The sequence below is a fragment of the Oenanthe melanoleuca genome, chromosome 13 (assembly GCF_029582105.1).
Source record: "Oenanthe melanoleuca isolate GR-GAL-2019-014 chromosome 13, OMel1.0, whole genome shotgun sequence".
NCBI classification, from domain to species: Eukaryota; Metazoa; Chordata; class Aves; order Passeriformes; family Muscicapidae; genus Oenanthe; species Oenanthe melanoleuca.
The window spans coordinates 15,446,868-15,469,037 of record NC_079347.1 but is presented as its reverse complement, the minus strand read 5'-3'; the positions used below and the strand labels follow the sequence as shown (position 1 = coordinate 15,469,037).

The following is a 22,170-nucleotide window of genomic DNA, read 5'->3' as shown; positions in this document are numbered from 1 at the left end:
TTGGATGCAAAATATTTGATAATCTCGTGTGGATCTGACACTGCAGAAGAGAACTATTCGAAAGGTGCCCATAATAATTTTCTCTTTCCTGCCCGCAAATTGACAGTGAATCCTCTCAAACACCTTTTGACATAACTGGAAACGCTGTTCTCTGTGGTGTATAGGTTTACATACACGCTGTGCAAGCAGAAAGATGCAAAGAAAGGGAAAGAAGCAGCTTGGTGGGCTTTATCCCTCACCACTGCTCTGTATTGAGAGTGCCATGGGGATAATGTGATGAGAGTGTGCAGGTAGCTGTGTTTATACAAGGTGAAGATGCACATAAATCCACTGGCTGAATGATTCAGACCTGTCAAATCTCATGCATAATGCACAGGACTTATTCAATTAGCCCTGCCACAGTGCCTATAACTCAGGCACTTGTGCAGGGCGTGCTTGGCCTGGCTCCCACTACTCAGCTCGTGTTCCAGGTGCAGCTGCACAGCCTCTGACGTGGCCACACAGCCTGTCCCTGGCACAGGGATGGCTCAAAGCCCATGGTCACACAGCCTGTCCCTGGCACAGGGATGGCTGGGAGCCCATGGGCACACAGCCCTGTCCCTGGCACAGGGATGGCTGGGAGCCCATGGGCACACAGCCTGTCCCTGGCACAGGGATGGCTGGGAGCCCATGGGCACACAGCTCTGTCCCTGGCACAGGGATGGCTGGGAGCCCATGGGCACACAGCTCTGTCCCTGGCACAGGGATGGCTGGGAGCCCAGGGATGGCTGGGAGCCCATGGGCACACAGCTCTGTCCCTGGCACAGGGATGGCTGGGAGCCCATGGGCACACAGCTCTGTCCCTGGCACAGGGATGGTGGCAGCCCACAGGCACACAGCCTGTCCCTGGCACAGGGATGGCTCAAAGCCCATGGGCACACAGCCCTGTCCCTGGCACAGGGATGGCTGGGAGCCCATGGGAACACAGCCCTGTCCCTGGCACAGGGATGGTTCAAAGCCCATGGGCACACAGCCCTGTCCCTGGCACAGGGATGGTGGCAGCCCACAGGCACACAGCCTGTCCCTGGCACAGGGATGGCTGGGAGCCCATGGGCACACAGCCCTGTCCCTGGCATAGAGATGGATGGCTGAGAGCTCATGGCTGGTAGCTGGCAAACCTTCCTTGCCTGAGGCTGTGCAGGGCTTGGGGCCGTGGGCTTAAAAAGCTGGGATGTGAAAAGATTAGCACAGCCCTGGGTTGGTCAGGGAAGCTCAATCTACAGAATGAAGATAGATGAAAGAGAGTAGGAGTAGGTTGGGTGTTGGGAAGAAACTGATCGCTGTGAGAGTTGTGAGGCCCTGGCACAGGCTGCCCAGGTGAACTGGGGCTGCCCCAGCCCTGGAAGTGTTCCAGGTGAGGTTGCTCAGGGCTTGGGGCAGCCTGGTCTAGTGGACAGTGTCCCTGCCCATGGCAGGGGATTGGAACTGCATGATCTTTCAGGTTGCTCTCAGCCCAAACCATTCTGAGATCCTTTTATTCTAATGTATTGATTTAAATGAGTTGTACTAAACACAAAGTAATTGCATTACCAAGTCACTACTTTACATAGGGCTAGAGCAGATTTAATAATCAACATACAAATTACCACCCGTAATTTAAACTGGGAGCTGGTACTTGCAGCAATGCTTTGTTTCCCCCGCACCGTGTGAGTCGGGAAAGCGGCTCTGCCCGGAGTTGTGAGCATTCTACCTTTTGCATTTCAGTGCCACACAGGTGTGTGAGTGAACCAGAGCTCACTTTTGTTTATGTGGCTTTTTGCGAGGGTGGGGGGGATGCTGCGGCCGCTGTAGCCGGTTCTTTTAGCGCATCCCCATCGCCGCGAGCCGAGGGTGTCCGCAGCCGCGCTGACCGCTGTGTGTGTCCGTGTGTCCGCAGCCATGCATCTCCTGGGGCTCAACTGGCAGCTGCAGCCGGCCGAGGCTCCGACCTTCAACAACGGCCTGCGCCCGCCCGGCGACGACGGGCCGCCCGCGCCGCCTGCCGGCAGAGGTGGGTCCGCGCCGCGCCCCGACCCGGCCCGGCCCGCCCGGCCAGGCCCGATCCATGTGGCCCGAACCGAACCGAACCGAACCGAACCGACCCGCCCGTCCCGACCCACCAGACCCGCCCCGCCACGCCCCGACCCGGCCCGCCCGGCCAGGCCCGATCCACCCGCCCCGCCCCGCCCCGGCCCGCCCCGCCCGGCCAGGCCCGATCCACCCGCCCCGCCCCGCCCCGGCCCGACCCGACCCGCCCCGCCCCGCCCCGCCCGGCCAGGCCCGATCCACCCGACCCGGCCCGAGCGAACGAGCGGCCACGAACCGCCCCGAAACTCCTCCTAAACCGACACTAACTGCCCCAAAACACCGCCTGAACCACTACAAACTGCCCCAAAACGCGTCAATCCATCGCAGACCGCCTTGTAACACCACCTGAACCAGCACAAACTGCCCCAAAATCACCCCGAAACACCTCCTGAACCAGCACAAACTGTCCCAAAACTGCCCCAAAACACTGCCTGAACCGACACAAAGTGCCCCAAAATGCCATCAAACCATCACAAACCGCCCCAAAATGCCACAACCAAAACTCACCAAAACACCACCTGAGCCATCACAAACCATCCCAAAATGCCAATAAAATGCCCCAAACTGCCCCAAACTGCCCCAAAACACCACTGAACCCCCCAAACCTCCCCAAACCTCCCCAAACCTTCTCCCTCCCCCGGCTGTCGGCCGCGTGCTCGGGTGCTCGCGCTGGTTCGTGCGGTTTCTGATTTATGTGCTGCTGCAGATGCTGGCAATGTGATCACAGAAATGTGCTGTTTGCTGGCTCCCTGTTCTTTTTCCTGGTGTAACTTAGAGATGTTGAAGAAAGACGAGGCTGAGGGAGCTGGGGCTGTTCAGCCTGGAGAGGTGGTTGAGGGGGCGCTCACAAATTGTGTAAATATCTGCAGGGAGGGCTCAGAGCGTGGAACAGGCTCCTTCACTGTGGTTCCAATAGAGCAGGAGGCAGCGGGCAGGAACTGATGCCCAGGGAGCTCCACCTGAACTTGGGGCAGAACTCCTGTGCAGTGACCAAGCACTGGATCATTTTGTCCCAGTCTCCCCCACTGGGGATATTCCAGAACTTTCAGGTTCAGCGCTGTGCTCTGGGATGACCCTGCTGGAGCAGAGGGGTTGGACCAGATGACCCCGGTGATCCTTTCCAACCTGACCTGTTCTGGGGTTCTGTGAAAGGCTTGATTTAGTACAACTGCACTGTAGTGCTTTACAGAAGTCAAGGATTGGATTGCTGCCCAGGACCATATCCCTGGTTTTTCTTTCTCAGATGAATTCTAATAGCAAACACCAAGGACAGCAGAATTTGACCCACGGTAAACAGCCTGTCCTGTGATATTAATGTGAGAAATTAGACAACGAATAGTTTTTTTCTCTTAAAGAAAAACTTTGTTCCAGAGGAGGATAATACATGGCAGTGGGAAAAAAAAAAAAAAAAAAAAAAAAAAAAAAAAAAAAAAAAAAAAGTAAAACCTAGAACCAGAAATACTTTCTTAAATTACAAAAACGTGTTAAAAACACAGAGAAGTTGTCACGAAAAGGATTTTAATCATTTAAATGGAATGTCTTTTACTGCTGAGGCTCAGGGGTTTTCTTTGCAATATCACAGTAAGGTCTTCTCTGGTTAGTACAAAAATTATGGGGAGAAGACAGAACAGAATGTTACAATTAGACAAAGCACCTCCCACGCTTTAGTGTGCTGGGATGGTGGATGGCGTGACTGGAACAGGAGAAGTCTGAGCATCTGATTTTTGTCAGCTGAAGAGTTCTGTTCAGAGGCTGAGCACTGTCTTGTACTCAGGACCTGTGGCTCATATTAAACGGTAATTGCCAAAGTTAGAAGCAAATGCTGACACAGGATACTTGTACTGGAAAAACAATCATTTAAAATAGGCTGGGAAAGGAAACTGAATTGTACTTTTATAAGCTTGATCATTTTATGGATTTGCTTCTGTTTTCAGTGAATGTTGCTGCTGCTGCTGCTGCACCTCAGCTTCTCCATGTTTTCCATGGAGGGTCTAGTTTTGACTTCCTCCTTGTCACAAAATCCTACATCCTAATGGTGCCAAAAACCTGAAAATTTTTAGACAAGTGTTCGTTGGTTGGGCTTTCATCTGTGACTGGCTGTAGGTCAAAGTGCATGAGAAGCACATCCCTAAGCGCAAGGCAGAATGTTTGCATTGCTGCTGAACTGCCTCCAGGTTGTGCACAGGTGAGAAACCCTGTGGTTTTGGGCAGGAACCTCAAGGGCTCAGGTCGGCAATTATGGTCATTTAGCAGACAACTGCAGGGCTTTAGCACCTTTCCCAATTCCCTCCCTGCAGCTTTTTGTTGCCATCTCTGTGCAAATATAGGGCAGCAGGAGTGCAGAGTTGGAATGTGTTCATCTGCCTGGGGCACTTCAGTGCAATATCTGGCAGTGCATCCCAGCCCCACTCTAATTAGCTCTGCGCATTTGAAGAGGCTGAGATGCTGTTTTGGGAGTGGTAGCCTCCTGTAGAGGAGACGAGGAGCCAGAAATGCTGGCTACATCTTAAATTGCTGCAGTTAGCTTTCCTCCGAGCATGCTGGAAAAGTTTACTTGTTCTTCTGACATTTTGTAGAAGGTTGCTGAAATGCTGGTAAAGTGGGGGAAGGAGGAAGAGCAATATTTAGGCAAGTAATCTTTCACAGTGGAGTAAAACCAATGACAGGTTTGGATGAACACAAGGAATATCGAAAAGAAATTCTTAGAGCAGAGAAGGGTGAAAAGTTTTTCTACCTCACCTTTCCTTTTATTATGTCCAAGTTAATATTGCTATCCCAGCAGTTTTTAGGAAAGCCTCTGACAGCTTTTAACACAACAACCATTCCTGGGCTCTGGCTGTGGAGAGTGACCTTTCTATAATTGACAGAACTCAGAATGAAGCCATTCTTTTCAAAACATGGGTCTTCCAAAGAAACCTTTAACCCCTAGTCTGAGAAGGGCCACTTAAACACAAGCTGTGCCTACTCAGCAAGCAAAGCATTTTAAAGTACAGCAATTTGAAAGGAGAAGAAAAAAAAAAAAAAGCAGGTATTCAATTTGATCTGCCTGTTCCTTATTAAGAGACTAAATTCTGGTAGGAAATAATAAAACTGCAATTTAAGAGGAATGTAAATTACTTTATTACTGCATTTTCCTATCTGAATGAAAACAAAATTCACTATTAAGATAACACAGTTTCAGGTTTTTTGTAATTACACACTACATCTCACTAATAGTGGGTATGTCTGAAAGGAGGAGGCAAGTGTAATGGGCAGAAAAATCCTCAGTGCTGCTTTAAAACTGCAAGTGAAGTCCACCATGCTGTGAAAGTTGTGTTCAACTAGGGATTTAAATTAGGAGACAAAATTTCCATTCTTAATATGGATCAAAAGGCAGTATCCCTTCAGAGTGCATAAAACCCCAAAAATTGATACTGCCTTGGAATTTCTACAGGGATGAGATAGATTGTAATGACATTAAAAAAGCTTTCTGAGAGTGAAGCCCATTTATCTCTTATGTATGTCTTTTTGTGTAAGGATAATGTTAGAATTTGGGTGTAATTAATCTAAATTAAGGGGGAAAGTGGGGGGAAAGGAAAAGAAGCATGTTTGGGAATAATTGCTTCTTCAAGAAGTGAAATAGATGCCCTTACAGGATTTATCTGTGCCTAAATTCTGTTAATCTATGTCAAACGTTTTTTACTTTTAAAATTATGTGGTGGGCTAGACAAACATTTCCATAAAATCTGTGACTGTGTGCTGTTTCCTTTCTAATTGACAGAATATACCATAAATTCAACTTTTATCATTTCAGAGGACACCTAAGATAACGTACAATTTATGTGGAAATATCCAAACTAACTCCAGCTGAAGACACATAAAGAATGCTTTGGTGTCAACTTTTTGGTTTAGGGCATACTGTCTTTAGCAAATTTTATAGTAATTCAGAATTGACTTAGTATTTTTTATCTTGATTGCTTGCTATAGTAATGTTCTAGAAAGCTGAAAAACACAGGAAGAGATTGTGATCTCTGATTCTAGAAGCTCCCATTTTAAAAGACACCAAAAGTAATTGTGGACAGTTGTGTAGAAAGATTACTTTAGGTACAATAAGTACACTGACTGTTTGGAAAAAGTTGATATGAATTTGTGTTTTCATACTCACATATGCCAAGGTTTACTTATCTTTGGATGAACCAACCTTATCCAAGTTCATGTTCAGTTTGAGGTATTTCACAGTCTACCACAGTGTATGTGGATTTCAGAAAGACTTTTTCAAAAATATTAGTTATTAAATATTAAAGTACTGAAGTTTAAAAGTATATGTATATGAAAAATACCTGTTTCCAGATATCAAATACAGAATTGCAAATATAATGTCAATAATGAAACTAAGAAGGGCTAATTAGCTGTTAAATTTGGCACCATCTCACTTGCTTTTGAGATGAGAGAGAGGAAAATCAGATTCTACTGATGTAGCAGAAATTTTCCTTGGATGGATGTGGAAAGCTGAGCTCAGCAGTCATTGTGGGGCTGTACAGGTTGTCTTCAGCTCTCTCCAAATGATGCTGAGATCTCTGCCAGATGCTGCAGCTGCAAAGTCACATTTTGGTTTGCACACAAATTGTTTTCGAATAGTTAAGGTATTTTATTAGCTGCAGCGCACAGACAATGCTAAAGGAGTAACAAAACTCTGAAATGGGAGGATCTGCCATCCTGGCAGAGGGGTGAGCTGGGGTTCAGCTGCAGGCAGAGCAGCTCCTGATCATTGCCTGAGTGCTGCCGCACTGTGCTCCTGCTGGAGCCACCCAGCTCACGGTGTAGGGGCTCGGGAACACCGCAGGGAGCTCTCTGTAAAAATAAACTCATCCCTCATTAACTGTGTAAACAACATGGATCTCTCCATTTCTGCTGTTTCCTGTCAGACGCTCCAATACAGGCGATCAAAATGTAGTAACAGGCAATGTGTTTTAAATGTCACTTCTGTTACCTTCCTTCAGTTTAATCAAGACAAGCCATCATTTTCCAGGTGGATTAATCTTACTAAGTAGTTACGTGGCTAATGTAATGTAGATCTTAATTAACAAATTAGGAAGCAGAACTATTAAGATGGAGGCTCTGAAGGCTTGCAGATGTGGTCTTCTGAAAATACACCAGACTCAGGGGCTGGCTCAGAAAAGCAAAGCATTTGGCTAAATTCAACAGAAGAGGAGTTTCAGATTTGCGGATTTGTTCATGGTGATAGCATGAGTTGCTCTGTTTCCAGTTAGGTGATGAAGTTTGGTATCTGTCATCAGAGATGATTGTTATCCTGTTTAGAAATACATACTAGTATGTATTTGCTCTTTGTGAAATGCAATGAACCAACAGATCTTAATTTTCAGTTATAATTTGCTTTTGATTCTGAAAGCAATGACTCTTGTGAAGCCGTGCTCACATGAATGCGAAGATATTCCTTCATTTTTGGGTCTATCAGGTGTGTTATATTTTACTAAAAGTAAGCTGCTTCATTTCACTGCTACATTGATTGGCTGAAGCTGAGCCAGAGCTGAGGTCTTGTGCAGACACTCCCTCTGAAGATTTTCTTTCCTCTTGCCACAATAGAAATTTAGGATGCTGACCAGACAACCTGAGGCTTTGGGTTTGCACCAGAAGCTGTTTTCCTGGACTTCTGAAAGCTCATACACTCAAAAGCTTCCTTCCTCCTCACTTCCCAAAACAGAGCTCATTGGTACCTCAGCACCTGCAGCAGAACTGAAGTTCAGATGTGTCACAGCAGCTCCTCCAGACAAACTCTTATTGCCTGGCTTTTTAGCTCATTGCAGCTGAGGGAATTTGTTTTGCAGTAGCAGTCAATCTACTGTACACATTCCAGAAATAATCTGTTCTCACCTGAGTCCTAGGGCGCTTAGGTGATGGTAGATACTTTAAAGTGTAAGTTCATATAGGGAGTAGTCAGTATGGTAATAATGCATAGCACTGATTTTTCCACTGAAGATATTTGTGTGGAAAAGGCATTTTCTACTTTATTTTATTTGTCTTTCTGGAACAATAAGACATGTCTGGTCATATAAGTAGCAAATTTACTTAAGGAAAAAAGCTAAACCATCATGGAGAGCCATAGTAATTCTCACATGGTCTTTTCTGGCAAAACGTCAGTAAAATCTATGTTTATATTGAATAGTTTCCTTTACACAGCTGTACCATAAATTTCTTCAGAATTCCAACTCATCTGTGAAAATCCCTGGCTATATAAAAAGAATGACAGAAAAATAAGCTAGATAAAAAGATAAGGTAAGCTATGTGTATAGCAGTGATTTGTAAAAAATATAGATTTACAGGAAAAGAAGGTAAAGAGAATTTAACCAACCCTGGTGGTATTTATTCCTTGTATTTAATTTGAGGTCCTCCACATTATCTTGGCAATTCATTTCTGATCCATTGGAATGGTTATTCTGCTAGGTATTTTTCAAGAGTGCCATCAAGATGCAATTTGCAGTCATCCCCATGATAGAGGCACACAGTCACAGCACTGGAGTTAATTGCTGTTTAAATGTGATGTCTGTAGTGTGACACTGCTGGTAGCCAGATTTCATTTTTATTTTTAATTTTAGCTACAGTGTAGGATACTGTAGTTATAAATAATCAAGTATAGCTGGTTGCAATGTAAATACAGCTCTGCCTCCATAGCTGACACTGCTTGACATCAGTTAAATTAAAGGCTGACTGGGCATGTCCCATCCACTGCCACCTTGAATCTGACCTCCAGCTCACAGATGAGACCTGCTGACAACTTAGCAGGGGGAGTTTGCATTGCTCTTGTCATGGATTGCCTGTCTGATAGTTTCAAAGGCAAATATTCTTGAATTCTAAAACAGTCTTTTCAAATGTATATGCCAAAATAGTAATTCAGCTGGGTAAATAAAACAGCAGTTTAAATGAGTAAGTGTTATTTAGTTGATGAATATATGTTTGACTGAGTGATTGAAATGGCTCCCCTGGGTAAGATGAAGAAGTATGCTTTTAAAACTCTTTTGTAGATGTTTATAGAGAGAAAATGACAGGAAAAAAAAATCAAGTATCTATGGGGTTATGAGATAAACATAGAACTTTACAACACTCACCCACAACAGAGAGAATGATCTTGGGATTGATTTGTTCACAGCAGTATGAGTAGTTTGGGTTAGTCTTTCTTCACAGATTTGTTAGTTTGTCACATCTGTAACTTCACTTACATGCAGTTGATGCTCTTTGAATGTGATCTGCAGTGGTCCATCAAATGGAAAAGCTTCTAAAAATAGCTGGAGGGGAGTGAGTCAGGTGGCAAGATACATTCTCTGCATTAGGAGGTGAGGACTGAAGGGAGCTATAAAAAAGTTTAAGTCTCTAGTGACAGGGTTTGCCAGTGAAGCTGTTAGTGAAGAAAAAGACATTGTAAATACCAAAGCTAGGATGGTGGTCTGCTTTTCAGGTTAAAAAAAATAAACTTTGCCTATTAACTAAGGTAGATTCGGTGGCCATATCTACTTTGCATTTCCTCTCTATATTTATATCCTGGAGAGGAAGGAACATGAAGAGGCCAGTGCTGAGATACCTCCTGTAATATTTATATTTACTGCTCTGCCTTCCTCATCTTCATGGTGAGGATTGTTAATAATTCTGTCATTGTTAATAATTCTGTTTTACAAGCAGGCATCTGAGAGCAGCAAGATCATGACCAACCCAGGTGCACTGGCAGTATCAGAGCAAGGAGCAGAACCAAGATGCTGTCACTAGTTTTGTGTCTCATACTAACTAGGGTAACTCAGCAGGAATTTATGAGAGCATGGTTCAATAATGCATAATCTTTAGAGTTTGTTGATATCTTTTTGGATTTAAAACTTTATAAGTTGTTAGCTAAGCTTGCAAATATGAAACCTAGATTTTCGTATAACTCCAACCATTTCTAAATTTTGTTATTACAGCATTGTAACGTAGCTCCATAAAAATAGGATGTCATAAATTAAATTCTTAAAAGGAAAAGGAAAGGATCCTTTCAGCATGCCAGAGGTGAGGCAGCAGCTGTTCCTTGCAGATGTGGCACAGGCTGGGTATAGAGCATGCTGCACTACAGAAATACAGACTGAAGAGAGTCAGCCATCTGCCCCATTCTTGCTGCAGGTTAAATATATCTCAATCACTTGTGAGAGCTGATCATCTAACCTGCTCTTAAAATCCTCTGCTGTGGTGAACTTCTGTCACAATTCCCTTCCTGGGGAGATTTTCCTAAGATGTTCCAGGAGGAGTGGTTTGGAGAACTAGATTTGTGTTGTAGAGCAAAATAAAAACTCATCTGTGGGGAGATGCTTCCAAGGATAATATAAAACTGAACAGAATAATTTCAGTGATAGGAACCTGAATCACATCTCTGGGCTCAGTAATAACTACTAATTCAATTGTCTTATCTGCAGTTTTCAGCAATTTTTATTTCACCATGATAACATCAATATTTTGATGAGAAATACAAAGGAATGGTCTTATTCTAGTAATTTTTAGGGGAAAGTCTGACATCCAATATATTTTTCAACCTTTGCACGTTGAAGGAGTAGGAATGGTTCTCCTGATGGCTGAAATTTTATCATTTTAGCTTAATTGATGTATTTGAGGATCCTTGAGTCCTGAAAAATGCCCTTTCCCAGAGAGTAATACAAAGCAGAATTTTGGATATCTAAAGGAAGCTAAGGCTTAATTTATCCAGAAATACTAAAACTTGATTCTCCATTAGAATTTAATTTATTTATGAAGTTACAATTCTAGAGAATTATCAAAACCATTGACAGTTTTGGAGTTGCTTTAATAGCCAGTGAAACTATAACTGCCAACAGAGACTATTGTGGTCTTTCCATTGACATTCTCTGTACCTTTGCTGCACTGGATAATAATAATAATTCCTGGAAATAGCTTTTTCTTTAACTTGTTGGCTATGGATATATTGCTCCTGAAGAGCAAGGTTCTTTAGAGGGTGTCAAGGAGCCTTTTGCAGATTAGATACAGTTGATGTTCATAAAGAATGCTCAGTCTGCTTCCAAAGAAATTATTTACAGCATGCTTTTTAAGAATATTGAAAAAATATTTATTGTTTATTTCCATATGTTGGAATTGTGAAGTGAATGTAATGTTCTCAAAGAAGGTGAAGTTGCCTGCAATCTTTTGCTGACTTCCTAACTGTGCCAGTGATTCCAGTATAACATGCCACAGGTGATTTTTGGTGTGCTCTCTGCCCCTGGTTTTCCTCTCCACATGGGTGGGTAAGAACTAATTTAAATTCTAGTGAGATGGTGCCTGTTTTCATTGAGATAAGAACCTTGAGATATCCTCTGTTTCCATTAGAAATTTCCATTTCCATTAGAAATGAAATCCTGTAGTTTCCATGAAGCAGGACATGTTTGGATCTGATTGCATTCTGTGCTTCTGGTGGCTCTAGGGGCACATTGCTTGACACACTCAGCCATTTTTCCTTTTTTTGCAGCCTCTTGTTGCAGCTTCTTCTGCTTTTTCTTTCTTTGTTAGTGCTGTGATGTTATTGTAGACCCATTAACATAGAAAATGAAAAAAACAAACAAGTTGCCAAAAACTGTGTAGCAGTTGGTATTCAGAGCATTCTTTTACCATTTCAAAACACTGCCAGCATAGTATGTGTTTCATTATGTACAAGTGTAAGTGCTGCTAACATAGATAATTTAGAATCTATAACTGAAACCGTGCTTTTGCAGCTCTCTCAATTAAAGATAGTCGAGACAGAAAAGCTGTTATGTACTTACCTGCTGGAATTATATGTTGTTCTGTGCCATCCCATTACATTCATACAGTGCTGGAATGTATTTCAAAAGTAACTTGCCATTTATTGAAAATAGCATTACACTATGGCAGAAAAACCCTCATGAAGTAAACACTGAGCTTTTTACAAATGCTGTCAGGTTGTATCAGAGGTATCACCACCATCCACTGTATGGTAATAGTGGTATTAGTGATACCTTTAAACTCTGTGAGCATTAACAGATATTTTCTGTGGTTTTCTGGTTTGTTGTAGTGTCTGTTGTAAGAATTTTTAAATGGATTTCTCACCAAGTTGTTTGGGAACACAGAACACAAAACCAAGCTTTGCTGCATATTGTAGCTTAAAAACATTGCTAACTCCATGTTCTGCACTCCATGTTTAAAATATGTGTAGCCTTAGAACTTGCTCAGTTGAGAACAGAAGGGATTTGCACCATATTTTCAAGTTGGCTGTTTCATGGGCTGGAAGCCAGAGCAGTCAACCAGAAAGGCCTTGTATCTTGTCTTCAATAATGCATGCTGCAAAACCAACAAATGATGTATTTTAACAAACCACAGCACAAGGGAAAAAGACTTGTAGATAGACCCTGCTTCAGGCAGAGAGAATTTAAAAGGCACTGCGCTGAGTTGTGCTAACTCTGTTTCAAGGAGAAGATGCACATCAGAGTACAGAAATTGTCCTCTAAACCCTTTTGTGTGCATTTCATTTCTTCTGTCAACTCTCTTGTCTGTGACCTAAAGTCTATTGGACTACTTCAGTGAAGAAAACAGTGGTAATAAAAATTTGTCATCAGTTCATTTAGATTGAAGTTCCCCTTCAGTTCACCTTTCTGACAGTTTTTTATACCCTGGTTGTGTACAAGATGCAACTGATAAGAGCACAGGGAGATTCACATGTGCTTAACTGACACTGCTGTTGCTGTTTGATCAGTGAGGAGCAATCACAGAATTAAAGGGTTTGAGGGATTAGATGATTACTGATGCTCCATAGAAAAAAAAGTTTGCAGAGTTTTTGCTTCAAATATAAGGGCCAAATTCTTTCATACTGATTGAAACAAGGAGCAGATTGCATGAGAATAAGAAAGTTACAGTTTGATTTAAGAGGTGTCACTGCCGCAGGTGTTCGTCTTGAGTGAATAAAACTACCTGTATTAAAACCAGTAATCTCATTTAATTTGTATTTGCTTTTGTTTTATAGGACCATGGGTCACTAGGAATAGCAGCATAGATAGTGGAGAAACAGAAGTTGGCCACAGGGTCACCCAGGAGGTGCCCCCCGGAGTTTTTTGGAGGTCTCAGATCCATATCAGCCAGCCACAGTTCCTGAAGTTCAACATATCCTTAGGGAAGGATGCTCTTTTTGGTGTTTATATAAGAAGAGGACTCCCACCATCACATGCCCAGGTACTTTATCATGTGTTTGTTGGCTTTGAATGTCACAATGTAAAATCTAGGTCATCTTTGTTAGGTTTATGTTGGAGTTTATGGAATTCAAGATTAGGGATTTCCTGAATTCCTTTTTTTTTGATATTTGACTGAACCACCCTCACCTTAGCATTTTAGGTTGTTACATACTTCAACAATACATTTATAAAAGAAATAATTATGTCCTTGCCATTCAAACAAGGTTTTATACCTCTGATATAATGTTGGCAGAAACTGAGATAAAACTATCTAGTTATCTGTGAGACAAAAATGATAAGTTGAAGACCAAAATCTTTGATTAGACATGGGAGTAAAGGAATGAGGAGGTTGATATGGGTTTATTACCTCTGCTTCTAAGAATTTGTGCAGAAGGAGCTTTGGCTGTGCAAAATTCATGGATGTGTTTGACTGGTAGGAAATCAGGATCAGCAATGCACAGCCCGAAGAAGGGGGAGGGAGGACATGTGGTCAGTTTTCCATGTTAGCAGATGGTGTCCTGAACCTTGATACAAAGACAAAAAAAATTGGGAAATTGCAGACGGCTGTTGACTGATTTTCAGTCATTTCCAGCCATCCAGGCAACACAAAAAATATATCCTCAGAGAATATGTTCCAGGGTGGGAGCCTGTCTTAGGAATGTTTTGATTTTGGCTGTAAGGCTTCATTCAGTATGCTGTCTTGAGGGTGAAATTATGTCTGTGGATCTTCAGCTGTTCCAGTGAGGTAATGGTATAATTCATTCAGAATTTTAGTGCTCACTTTCCCTATTCCATCATGAATAAAATGATATTTTAGTTGAGGAAAACAAACAAAAGTATAAATCATGAAATGAAAATTACTTAGGGCAACCAAAGCTCCGAAAGTTTGTTATACATACAGGTTAATTTTAATTTTTTTACTGAGATATGACAGAGGTATGCCTGCATCTTTTACAGGAAATCCAGTTGAAAGTAGCTGGTGGTAAAAAAAATAAAATTAATTCAGGATGAACTTTATATTGCTGTATGATCAGATGTATTTGTTCTAGGTTTCATTATGATGTTCTCATCTGAGAAGGCTGTGATCAGGCAGAGGTTTTTCTTTTCCTCCACCTCACAAGGATAGAATAGAAATTTTGTGACCTTTCTGTTAAATCAAATAATTAGAAATATCATCTGTGTTTCCTCTTGAGTTGGATTGCTCCTCAGGGGACCTGTTTTCCAGTCTTCAGAGGAAGCAGTTCTAAAGCTCTTCATAAGTGGGGTTAATGAAATCTGCTGTATATAAACTAGTATAGATCTGGTCTGAATCTGCGATACAAACCAGCATAAACTTTCCAACAGTCAGGCAGGGTCGTGATGCTTGTTAATTGGGTTCTGCAGCAGGAGATTCCATGGCATTTTTGTCCAGCAATCAAAATTCAGTCAAGCTGCTACCAAGAGAATTATTTTTGAATAAGAAAGGCAAGCTGTTACAGACCTGAGTTAGTGAAAAAAGCCTTGTTCTGACAGAAAGGAGCACAATGGTTTTGTGTGAATGAAAACAGTCTGAAGTTGACATCAGACGATATTTTAAAATTGAAATTTAAAATCCTTGTTTCTGTAGGTTAGGGACAGGAGCTCTAAAGCAGTGAACAGCTTGACAGTTCATCACTGATCAGTGCTCATATGTCAAGCCGAGTAAAATCCTTTGTGGGAACAAGTCAATAATCAGCAAATTAGGTACATGATTAACCTGAGACAACAAGATGCAGTTCCTGTCTGAGAGCCCTGCTGAGATTTAACCTTCTCAGTATTACTGTTTAGCAAATATTCCAAATGCCTGGTTTAGTCAGTCAAACTGATGTAGCTGTAAACTTGTCTGGATGCAGCCTGTGTGCCATGTGCATGGGGAGTGGAGCTCTGGAGGAGAGGCAAAAATGCAGTTTTGAGTGGCAAGCAGAGTACAAACAGGAATGCAGTGCTTTTGGGCAAAATCCCTCCAACCTGTGTAGTGCTGTGCAGAAATAACAAAATGCACATTGCAGGCTTGAATGATCAATAGGAATTTAGCAGAAGAGAGTCATATTAATAGAATTGATAATGTATAAAAAACAAACTGTAAATGTCAAATAATGCATGAAGTGACTCTGAAGAGCTTACAGCAATTATGGTGTTGCTACATGCTGGTAGCACGTTCCAAATGATGCATGAAATGAGGTAACCTGAGAGGAACTTCACTGGAATGTCTGGAGAAGGCAGTGCGTGGAACTGTACTGTTTTCATTTCCAGCAGCGTGCTTTATACTCATAAATTTTTCACGTCAAAATGAAAACTCTTTTCATTCAGTACAGGAAATGGCTTTATTTGAAAAAAGCCAACTTGGGGAGCAGGGGAGCATCAGTGTTCCCTTGGTTTTTAGCAGGTGCTGAAACACCTTTAGGTGCTCAGAGTCGCCCGATGGCCGCGGGGCTGGCCTGAGCTGGCTGGCTGGGGACGCACCCAAATGTGGGAACAAGCTGCTTGGTTGGCTGCCATCGTGGGTGTCAGATGTTTCATGGCTATATTTTAATGAATAATTACCAACTGGATTTTATGAAGAACTAATTTTAGAGCACTTTGCAAACAAGTTTCCCTGCCATATGTTTTGCTGGCTGCTTAGATCCCACAGGGCTTTGGCATAAAGGCGAATGCTCGCCACCATGCCAAGCGTGCTCCCCCTCTCCTGTTGAATATGCATCCCTTATTGAGACAAGAGCTCTAATAGATCTTTCTTTTCAATTCCCAATCTCAAAAACTCCTAGGCATTTTGTGGAGACATGCAAATTGTTTCAAATCTAAGAAAATCTCTGAGGATTATGTGGCTCTCTGCGTGTCCAGTCCTGAGCCCTGCAAGCTCTCTTCTTTGCAGTGGTCACAAGTGGCTCCTTCCTCTGTGTGTGACTGGGCTTACTGGTGTGTGCAGTGCTGCAGTCACAACCATAGGTATAAAGTTCCCAAACTGTTCTGCTGACTCCCCATGGTTACTGGAAAAAGAAAGTCCTTATTCGTCTATGAATAAAATGCACCAGAGGGTAGAAAGCCCTGAATGGAGAAATTATAAAAACAAATTGCCCAGAAAGAACTTAGCATGAAATTTTAGGTTTGTAAATAAGAGTAAGCAGTAGGATTTCAGTATGCTGGGTAGTAAAAATAAACAAACTCACCAAGAGAGTGAATTTGGAATTTGTTTAGCGATGTAGGCTGGCAAGTCACTTGCTTATATTGAGCTTTAATCATAGTAAGTACTCCCTGCTGCAAAATTGAACTCTGATGATGTAGTCATTTGGGATTTCTGCTGCATGTTGTTCCTGAGCAGTTTTAGCCATTTTTATGTGACTTGCAGTATGAAGCCACAAAATATAAAGGATCATAAAAAAAGAATACAAAAAAGACAAAAGTCAGTGAAACTTCCAAATTACTTCAGAGATTTAATTTGGTTTGACATGTCCATTCCCTAATTCATGTGATTTAGTGGCCTCTTCCTTAGCAGTTGTGTGTGTGTGTGTGTGTGTTAGATTAAGAATTCCACAGTTGCTTTTTAATGATCATGAAATTACTTGCCTCCCTTTCCTAGATGGGTCTTCTAATCTATTCATATATGCCAATAAGTAGCTTTAAAGCAAGAGTGATATCTTCAGCACAACATTATGTAAAAGTAATTAATCATGCAAGGGTGGTAAATCAGAAAATCAACAGGGCTGTGAAAAGCAAAATGATGATTCAGCCAAGCATGTGAAGAAATGTTATCTGCTTATGAGTTCATAGTGTCATCTTGCTGACCCTACAGTCAGGGATTTTCGATTTTGGGGCACATAAGCCTAGTCCTTACTGACATGTTAAGATTAATATACGCAGGGAACCACCAGCAGATACATGAACTTCCTTCTTTTTTTCCCCCTCAGTCCTGAGAAATCCAAAGAAGGATAAAAATGTATTGCTGTTTTCTGAATCACTTTGCACCAGTACTTCAGCATTCACAGAGTTATCCAGATTTGGTCATTTGGATTTTGCCTGGGCATTAATTTATTTGTCATAGTTTGATTAAAGAGGGCAATACCACTCAACTGTACCAAAGTTAAAATCATTGTGCCAAGGGACCTGCTCTCACTAGGTCACACCCCATCATCATGAAAAGAGATTCTGCAGCTAAAACTGCTTCAAGCAGTTTCAGGCTGAAAACTCTTCCCCTTCGATCTGGCCAACTGCTGAGCCTTCTCTGCTATATGAGGTAGAATCAGCATCAAACAGAGGGAGGCAGAGGAACCTGCCAGCACAAGCAGAGACGAACAGCGTGTTGCCAGTGAGAAATGTCAGCTTTTATTGCTGCTTCCTTAGTTGACCCTTTGTGAACAATTGTTCTGAAGAGCACAATTTCTTTTTCCCAAGATGTTGCCCAAGTAATAACATTTCCCAAGGAGGTGATGAGTCTGTCCTTAACCTCTGTTAGGCAATGGGCTTTAGCAGTCTTTCCAAATGCCATTGATTTCAGAGATAGATACATGAGTGTTTGGTACCTCACATATGCTGAAAGTTACTGGCATGCCAGGATTCTCTACATCTCTGGCATGCTTGCTTTAATTCTGCTAATTTATCTGATTTACCTTTCCCCATAAAAATCGTATGTGGAAAAAGGCTCAAGTGGATGGCAATCTGATATTGAGTGAAACTTTTTATTCCACTTCTCTTACTTTGTCCCTCGTTTAAAAGCATAGAATAGTGATAGAGTGGATAATGCACTCACTGTGCTGATAGCTCTCAACATTAGTAGATTGGGGCTCAAATTCCTCCCTGCCATGGATTTCCGTAGTGGAAAGGCTGCAAGTCAGTGTCAGCTGCACATGTTTACCAGGAAGCAATAGCTCATCCAGACATTTCCCTTTGTTGCAAGGCTGAGCATGCCAGGGCTCTATAATGCTGGTACAAAAGAGGTTTTCAGCTAGAAAGGTGAGGTTTTATACCCCAGTTTTGGATAGATGTGATGGCACTAGTGTTAAATTTGTCTGTCTCTTCCACTAGAAGGGAGAATCTTCATTATTTTATTTCATATTGTGAATTATTTGCTAGGGCTCACAGTTAATTAATGGAATAGAGTGTGCAAGACAGCCTTCTCTGGATGTTTATTCTATTTTGGAGGCAAGGTTATGGTTTTTTGTTTAAACTGAAAGCAAGGGAAGGTGGTTGTTTTCTTGTAGCTGTTGTGGGCACAGCCTGGAACTGTTGGAGATAACGGAGGCAAATGTAATGAAGCTACTGGCAAGCAAGCACATACTATTACTGTATTTTATTGAACACATGCATCTTTCTTTAGACATGTCTATCTATCTCTATCTACTCCTACACAGATAAATGTGTCTAAAACAAGATGTGTTTTCATAGGGGACTTGTTATACAGCTATCAAAAGATTAGATATATTGTTTTTGGTGTTTCTTAAGGGCTTCCCTTAGATAGGGACTATGAGATCTACTCAGCTGAGCTTGAGAGCTCCAGAATCACAGATATTAAAGACAGGAAAAAAAAGCCTATTAGGACAGCTAGCCCAGCTGTTTTCTTATGCAGAGTTATTCCCTGTTGTAGACTAACCAATATTTCTTCCAGTCCTGTTTAATTGTGGCATCTCCATTGGGAGGCTATTTACTGAGCTTAATAGATGGGAAGCTTATCTGACATTCATCTTAAATTTTTTTCTTTCTTTTTTAAGTTTCATGCCATTAATGGTGCCATCGCTCTTATGCTCTAAATAATCACTTGCTCTGTTTGATCCCTTTTCCAAAGATTAATGCAATGTTCTACCTTATTTGGAAGCCATCCAAACAGAAATTCTCAATTTTCCTTAATATAAGTTCAATTCCCTTATTTGTGTTATTCCTTTCCATGCTCCCTCTGGTTTTTGTATCACACTTGCCCTGATTGTTCCCATGCAACCTCAGGTAAGCAACTTTTACTCTGTGATGTAAAATTTGTGCAGTGTGTTTTTATGTGGTGGTGAGTTACGTTAGACAGACACATTTCCTGTCGTGCTATTCCCCTTTCACATTCTGGGGGCTTCCATTCAATGATATGTCTGGAGTTACACCTCAGATGTCAGTTCTCTTGCAAAAAGAATTTATTGGAGGCCTAGAAAAGAGTGTGGGTCTCCTGAGTCTCTGAAAGCTGTGTAGGAACCTAAAATTAATGGTCAAATAACAGATTTCAAATTGTTTCTCAAAAACCATCCTGTCAATTTGTACGTTTTACGATCACCTATGCGGAGGAAAGATGCATAATCTTAGGTCACTGCTTAAGAAAGAATAAAAGTCAAAGAATCTCTTTATGCTCCATGGTCAGCTAGTAAATGTAAGTTTCACATTTCTTCCAGAAATACCATTTTATAACAAGGTAAAGGAGAAAACAGAGAGTCAGATTTTGAGCTGAAACATTCTGTATTCAGGTCTGTTTATTTGGGGGTTGGTTGGTTTGTTTGTGTTCTCTTTTTTTTCCCCCTGTGTTCTGTTCCTCCTGCAGTATGATTTCATGGAGCGCCTGGATGGCAAAGAGAAGTGGAGCGTGGTGGAGTCGCCGCGGGAGCGCCGCAGCATCCAGACCCTGGTGCAGAACGAGGCCGTGTTTGTGCAGTACCTGGACGTGGGCTTGTGGCACCTGGCCTTCTACAACGATGGCAAGGACAAGGAGGTGGTCTCCTTCAGCACAGTCATTTTGGGTAGGTATTTCCACCAGCTGGGCAGGTTTCCTCTCTGTTTATATCCTCCCTTACCCAAAGCTGTAATATTTTCCTTCAGTCCTCACTATTTGGCTTATTTGTCCTTATGTTATGCTGTGCCTTTTTCCTCAACACTACTCTGGCAGATAGTAATGGGTTGTGCTGACTTTAATTCGCTCATTTATCTCTTAATATTTTAGCATTCCCATAGATCTCAAGTTTAGTTTTGGAAAACAAGGCTCTTGAAAAGTTCAGTGTGGTTTAAAGCATTCCCCAGCTAATATTCCTCTCCCTTATCTCTGTCATTTTGATACTTTTTATTTGCTTCTCTGAAGAAGCTTCTTTACACCCAGGTGGAATAGTATCCAGCAGGAGAGCTGTTTAATCTTGGTGGAAAGACAGCTCAAGAAGCTGATAGCTGCAAATGAGATTATTGTTTGCAGCCACCCTAGAGATTAATTGAGCCAGTTAATTAGCTGTGTGTTGTTTCAAAGCTTACCACTCACCTAATAGTGAGTCATCTCCTCAACATGGTGGAAGAACATCCAGCTGCAGTTTTGTTAGAATAGGATTACATTCAGTTCAAAATCAAATTGAGTCTAAATTCTCCAAGCTTTATTAAATTTGTTGACCTTTGAAGCTCTTAATGAACTTTGCTGACTATCTTTTCACAGTGTTATAACAAATTCTGAGGTATCCTATGTGATATTCTGTCTTGTGAAGTCTTAAATGTCACTGTGTTGTATAGATCTGTAATTCCTCTTAGTTTAGGGAAACTGTAAAAAGTAAAAATGAGGTTTTAGATTTGATGAAAAATTGAGGTATTTTCTAATCTTGCCTTATTAAAAATATGCAGCTTAGGTTTTTTCCTTTTATGTTAGCATAACATTCAGTTTGTTGGCCTAAGTCCCAAAGGGTGTAGGTGGATAATCAATACTGCCATTAAGTACAAACATAATTGTTTTTGTTACCCTGAATTAAGGTGAAAAAACCACTTTTCTATGAATGTTGAAAAATAAATATATATATATATATATATATATATACTTTTAAAAAAAAATCCCCATAGAAGGCTTCTTCCACTTCTCTTAAAGCAAGAACATTTGTGCTTCTATCTTGTTATGCCCCTGTTGTGCTTAGAAAACCTTAGGATATTATAAGCTGCCCTTTCAAGAGTTACCTGGTCAAGGCTATGGCTTTCAAGAGCATCAAAGGTGTAATAGCCATGTAGGCTACTTGATAGAGCAATGATAGTAATTGAAATGAAATCTGGAGAAAAATATAGTGTTTTATCTGGTTTTCCACACATCTTGTATCAGATGCTTCATAATGAAAGGCTCTGAGACAGCTGAACATCTCTCTGGTGTGGAAGAGGAGGAAGAATAACAGAAATTATGTTAACTCCCAGACAATACTAAATTTACCATGATTTTGAATACATAGAAAATGCTTTTGCGTGCCATGAAGCAAAATAATGAATAAATCTATAAACAAGCTTCTTCATGAGACAAATTTATATCTTTGAGCATTACATTTCAATTTTTCTTTTCATTGTTTATATGAATCATTTCAAGAGGCCAAGCTAATGACATCTCTTTGAAAATTTGCTTTAGACATTTTGTATTTGGTGTCCTGCAACTGTGAAATTAGATTTAAAGTTCTACTTGAATCCTTTCCTTCTTTGCAGTTTAATTTGAGAAATAAAAATACTCTCTATAGTTCTGCTGGTTCCAAATCCAAGTTTTCTTTTCTGTGTTGTACAGCAGCTTGGTTTTGTGCCTGGGGCTGACAGAACCATCTCATTTGGAACCAGAGGTCCCACAACAACAGGGAGTGATAGTGAAGAATAATATTCCAATTAGATTTTTTGTTCCAATAATTCACTGTTGAAAATATGTTCCACTGAAATCCAACAGCTTTCAAATTAAAATCGTTTTAAGAATTAATTTAAAAAATGGAATTTTATTTTTAGATTGTTATTATGCAAAGTAGTATATGCTTTATCCAAATGAAAACAGAAAGTGTGGAAAATAAGTATTTTGGTACAGCAGAAAAGTTATCAGGCTGATGTGTCTACTCTTCTCATATTATTGAAGCCATCAACATTTCAGTCAGTCACTCAGACTCTGATATTAAACTTTGTCCTC

General features: G+C 41.3%; 1 protein-coding gene across 1 annotated transcript in view; it reads left to right on the top strand.

Annotated features, from left to right (window-relative positions):
• TENM2 (teneurin transmembrane protein 2) overlaps positions 1–22,170 on the top strand; it is a 602,965-nt gene that overhangs the window by 478,403 nt on the left and 102,392 nt on the right. The window contains exons 9-11 of the mRNA XM_056502736.1: positions 1,916–2,029; positions 13,100–13,305; positions 19,828–20,023. Coding sequence (XP_056358711.1) covers positions 1,916–2,029; positions 13,100–13,305; positions 19,828–20,023 — 516 coding nt within the window. The remainder of the gene's footprint in view (positions 1–1,915; positions 2,030–13,099; positions 13,306–19,827; positions 20,024–22,170) is intronic.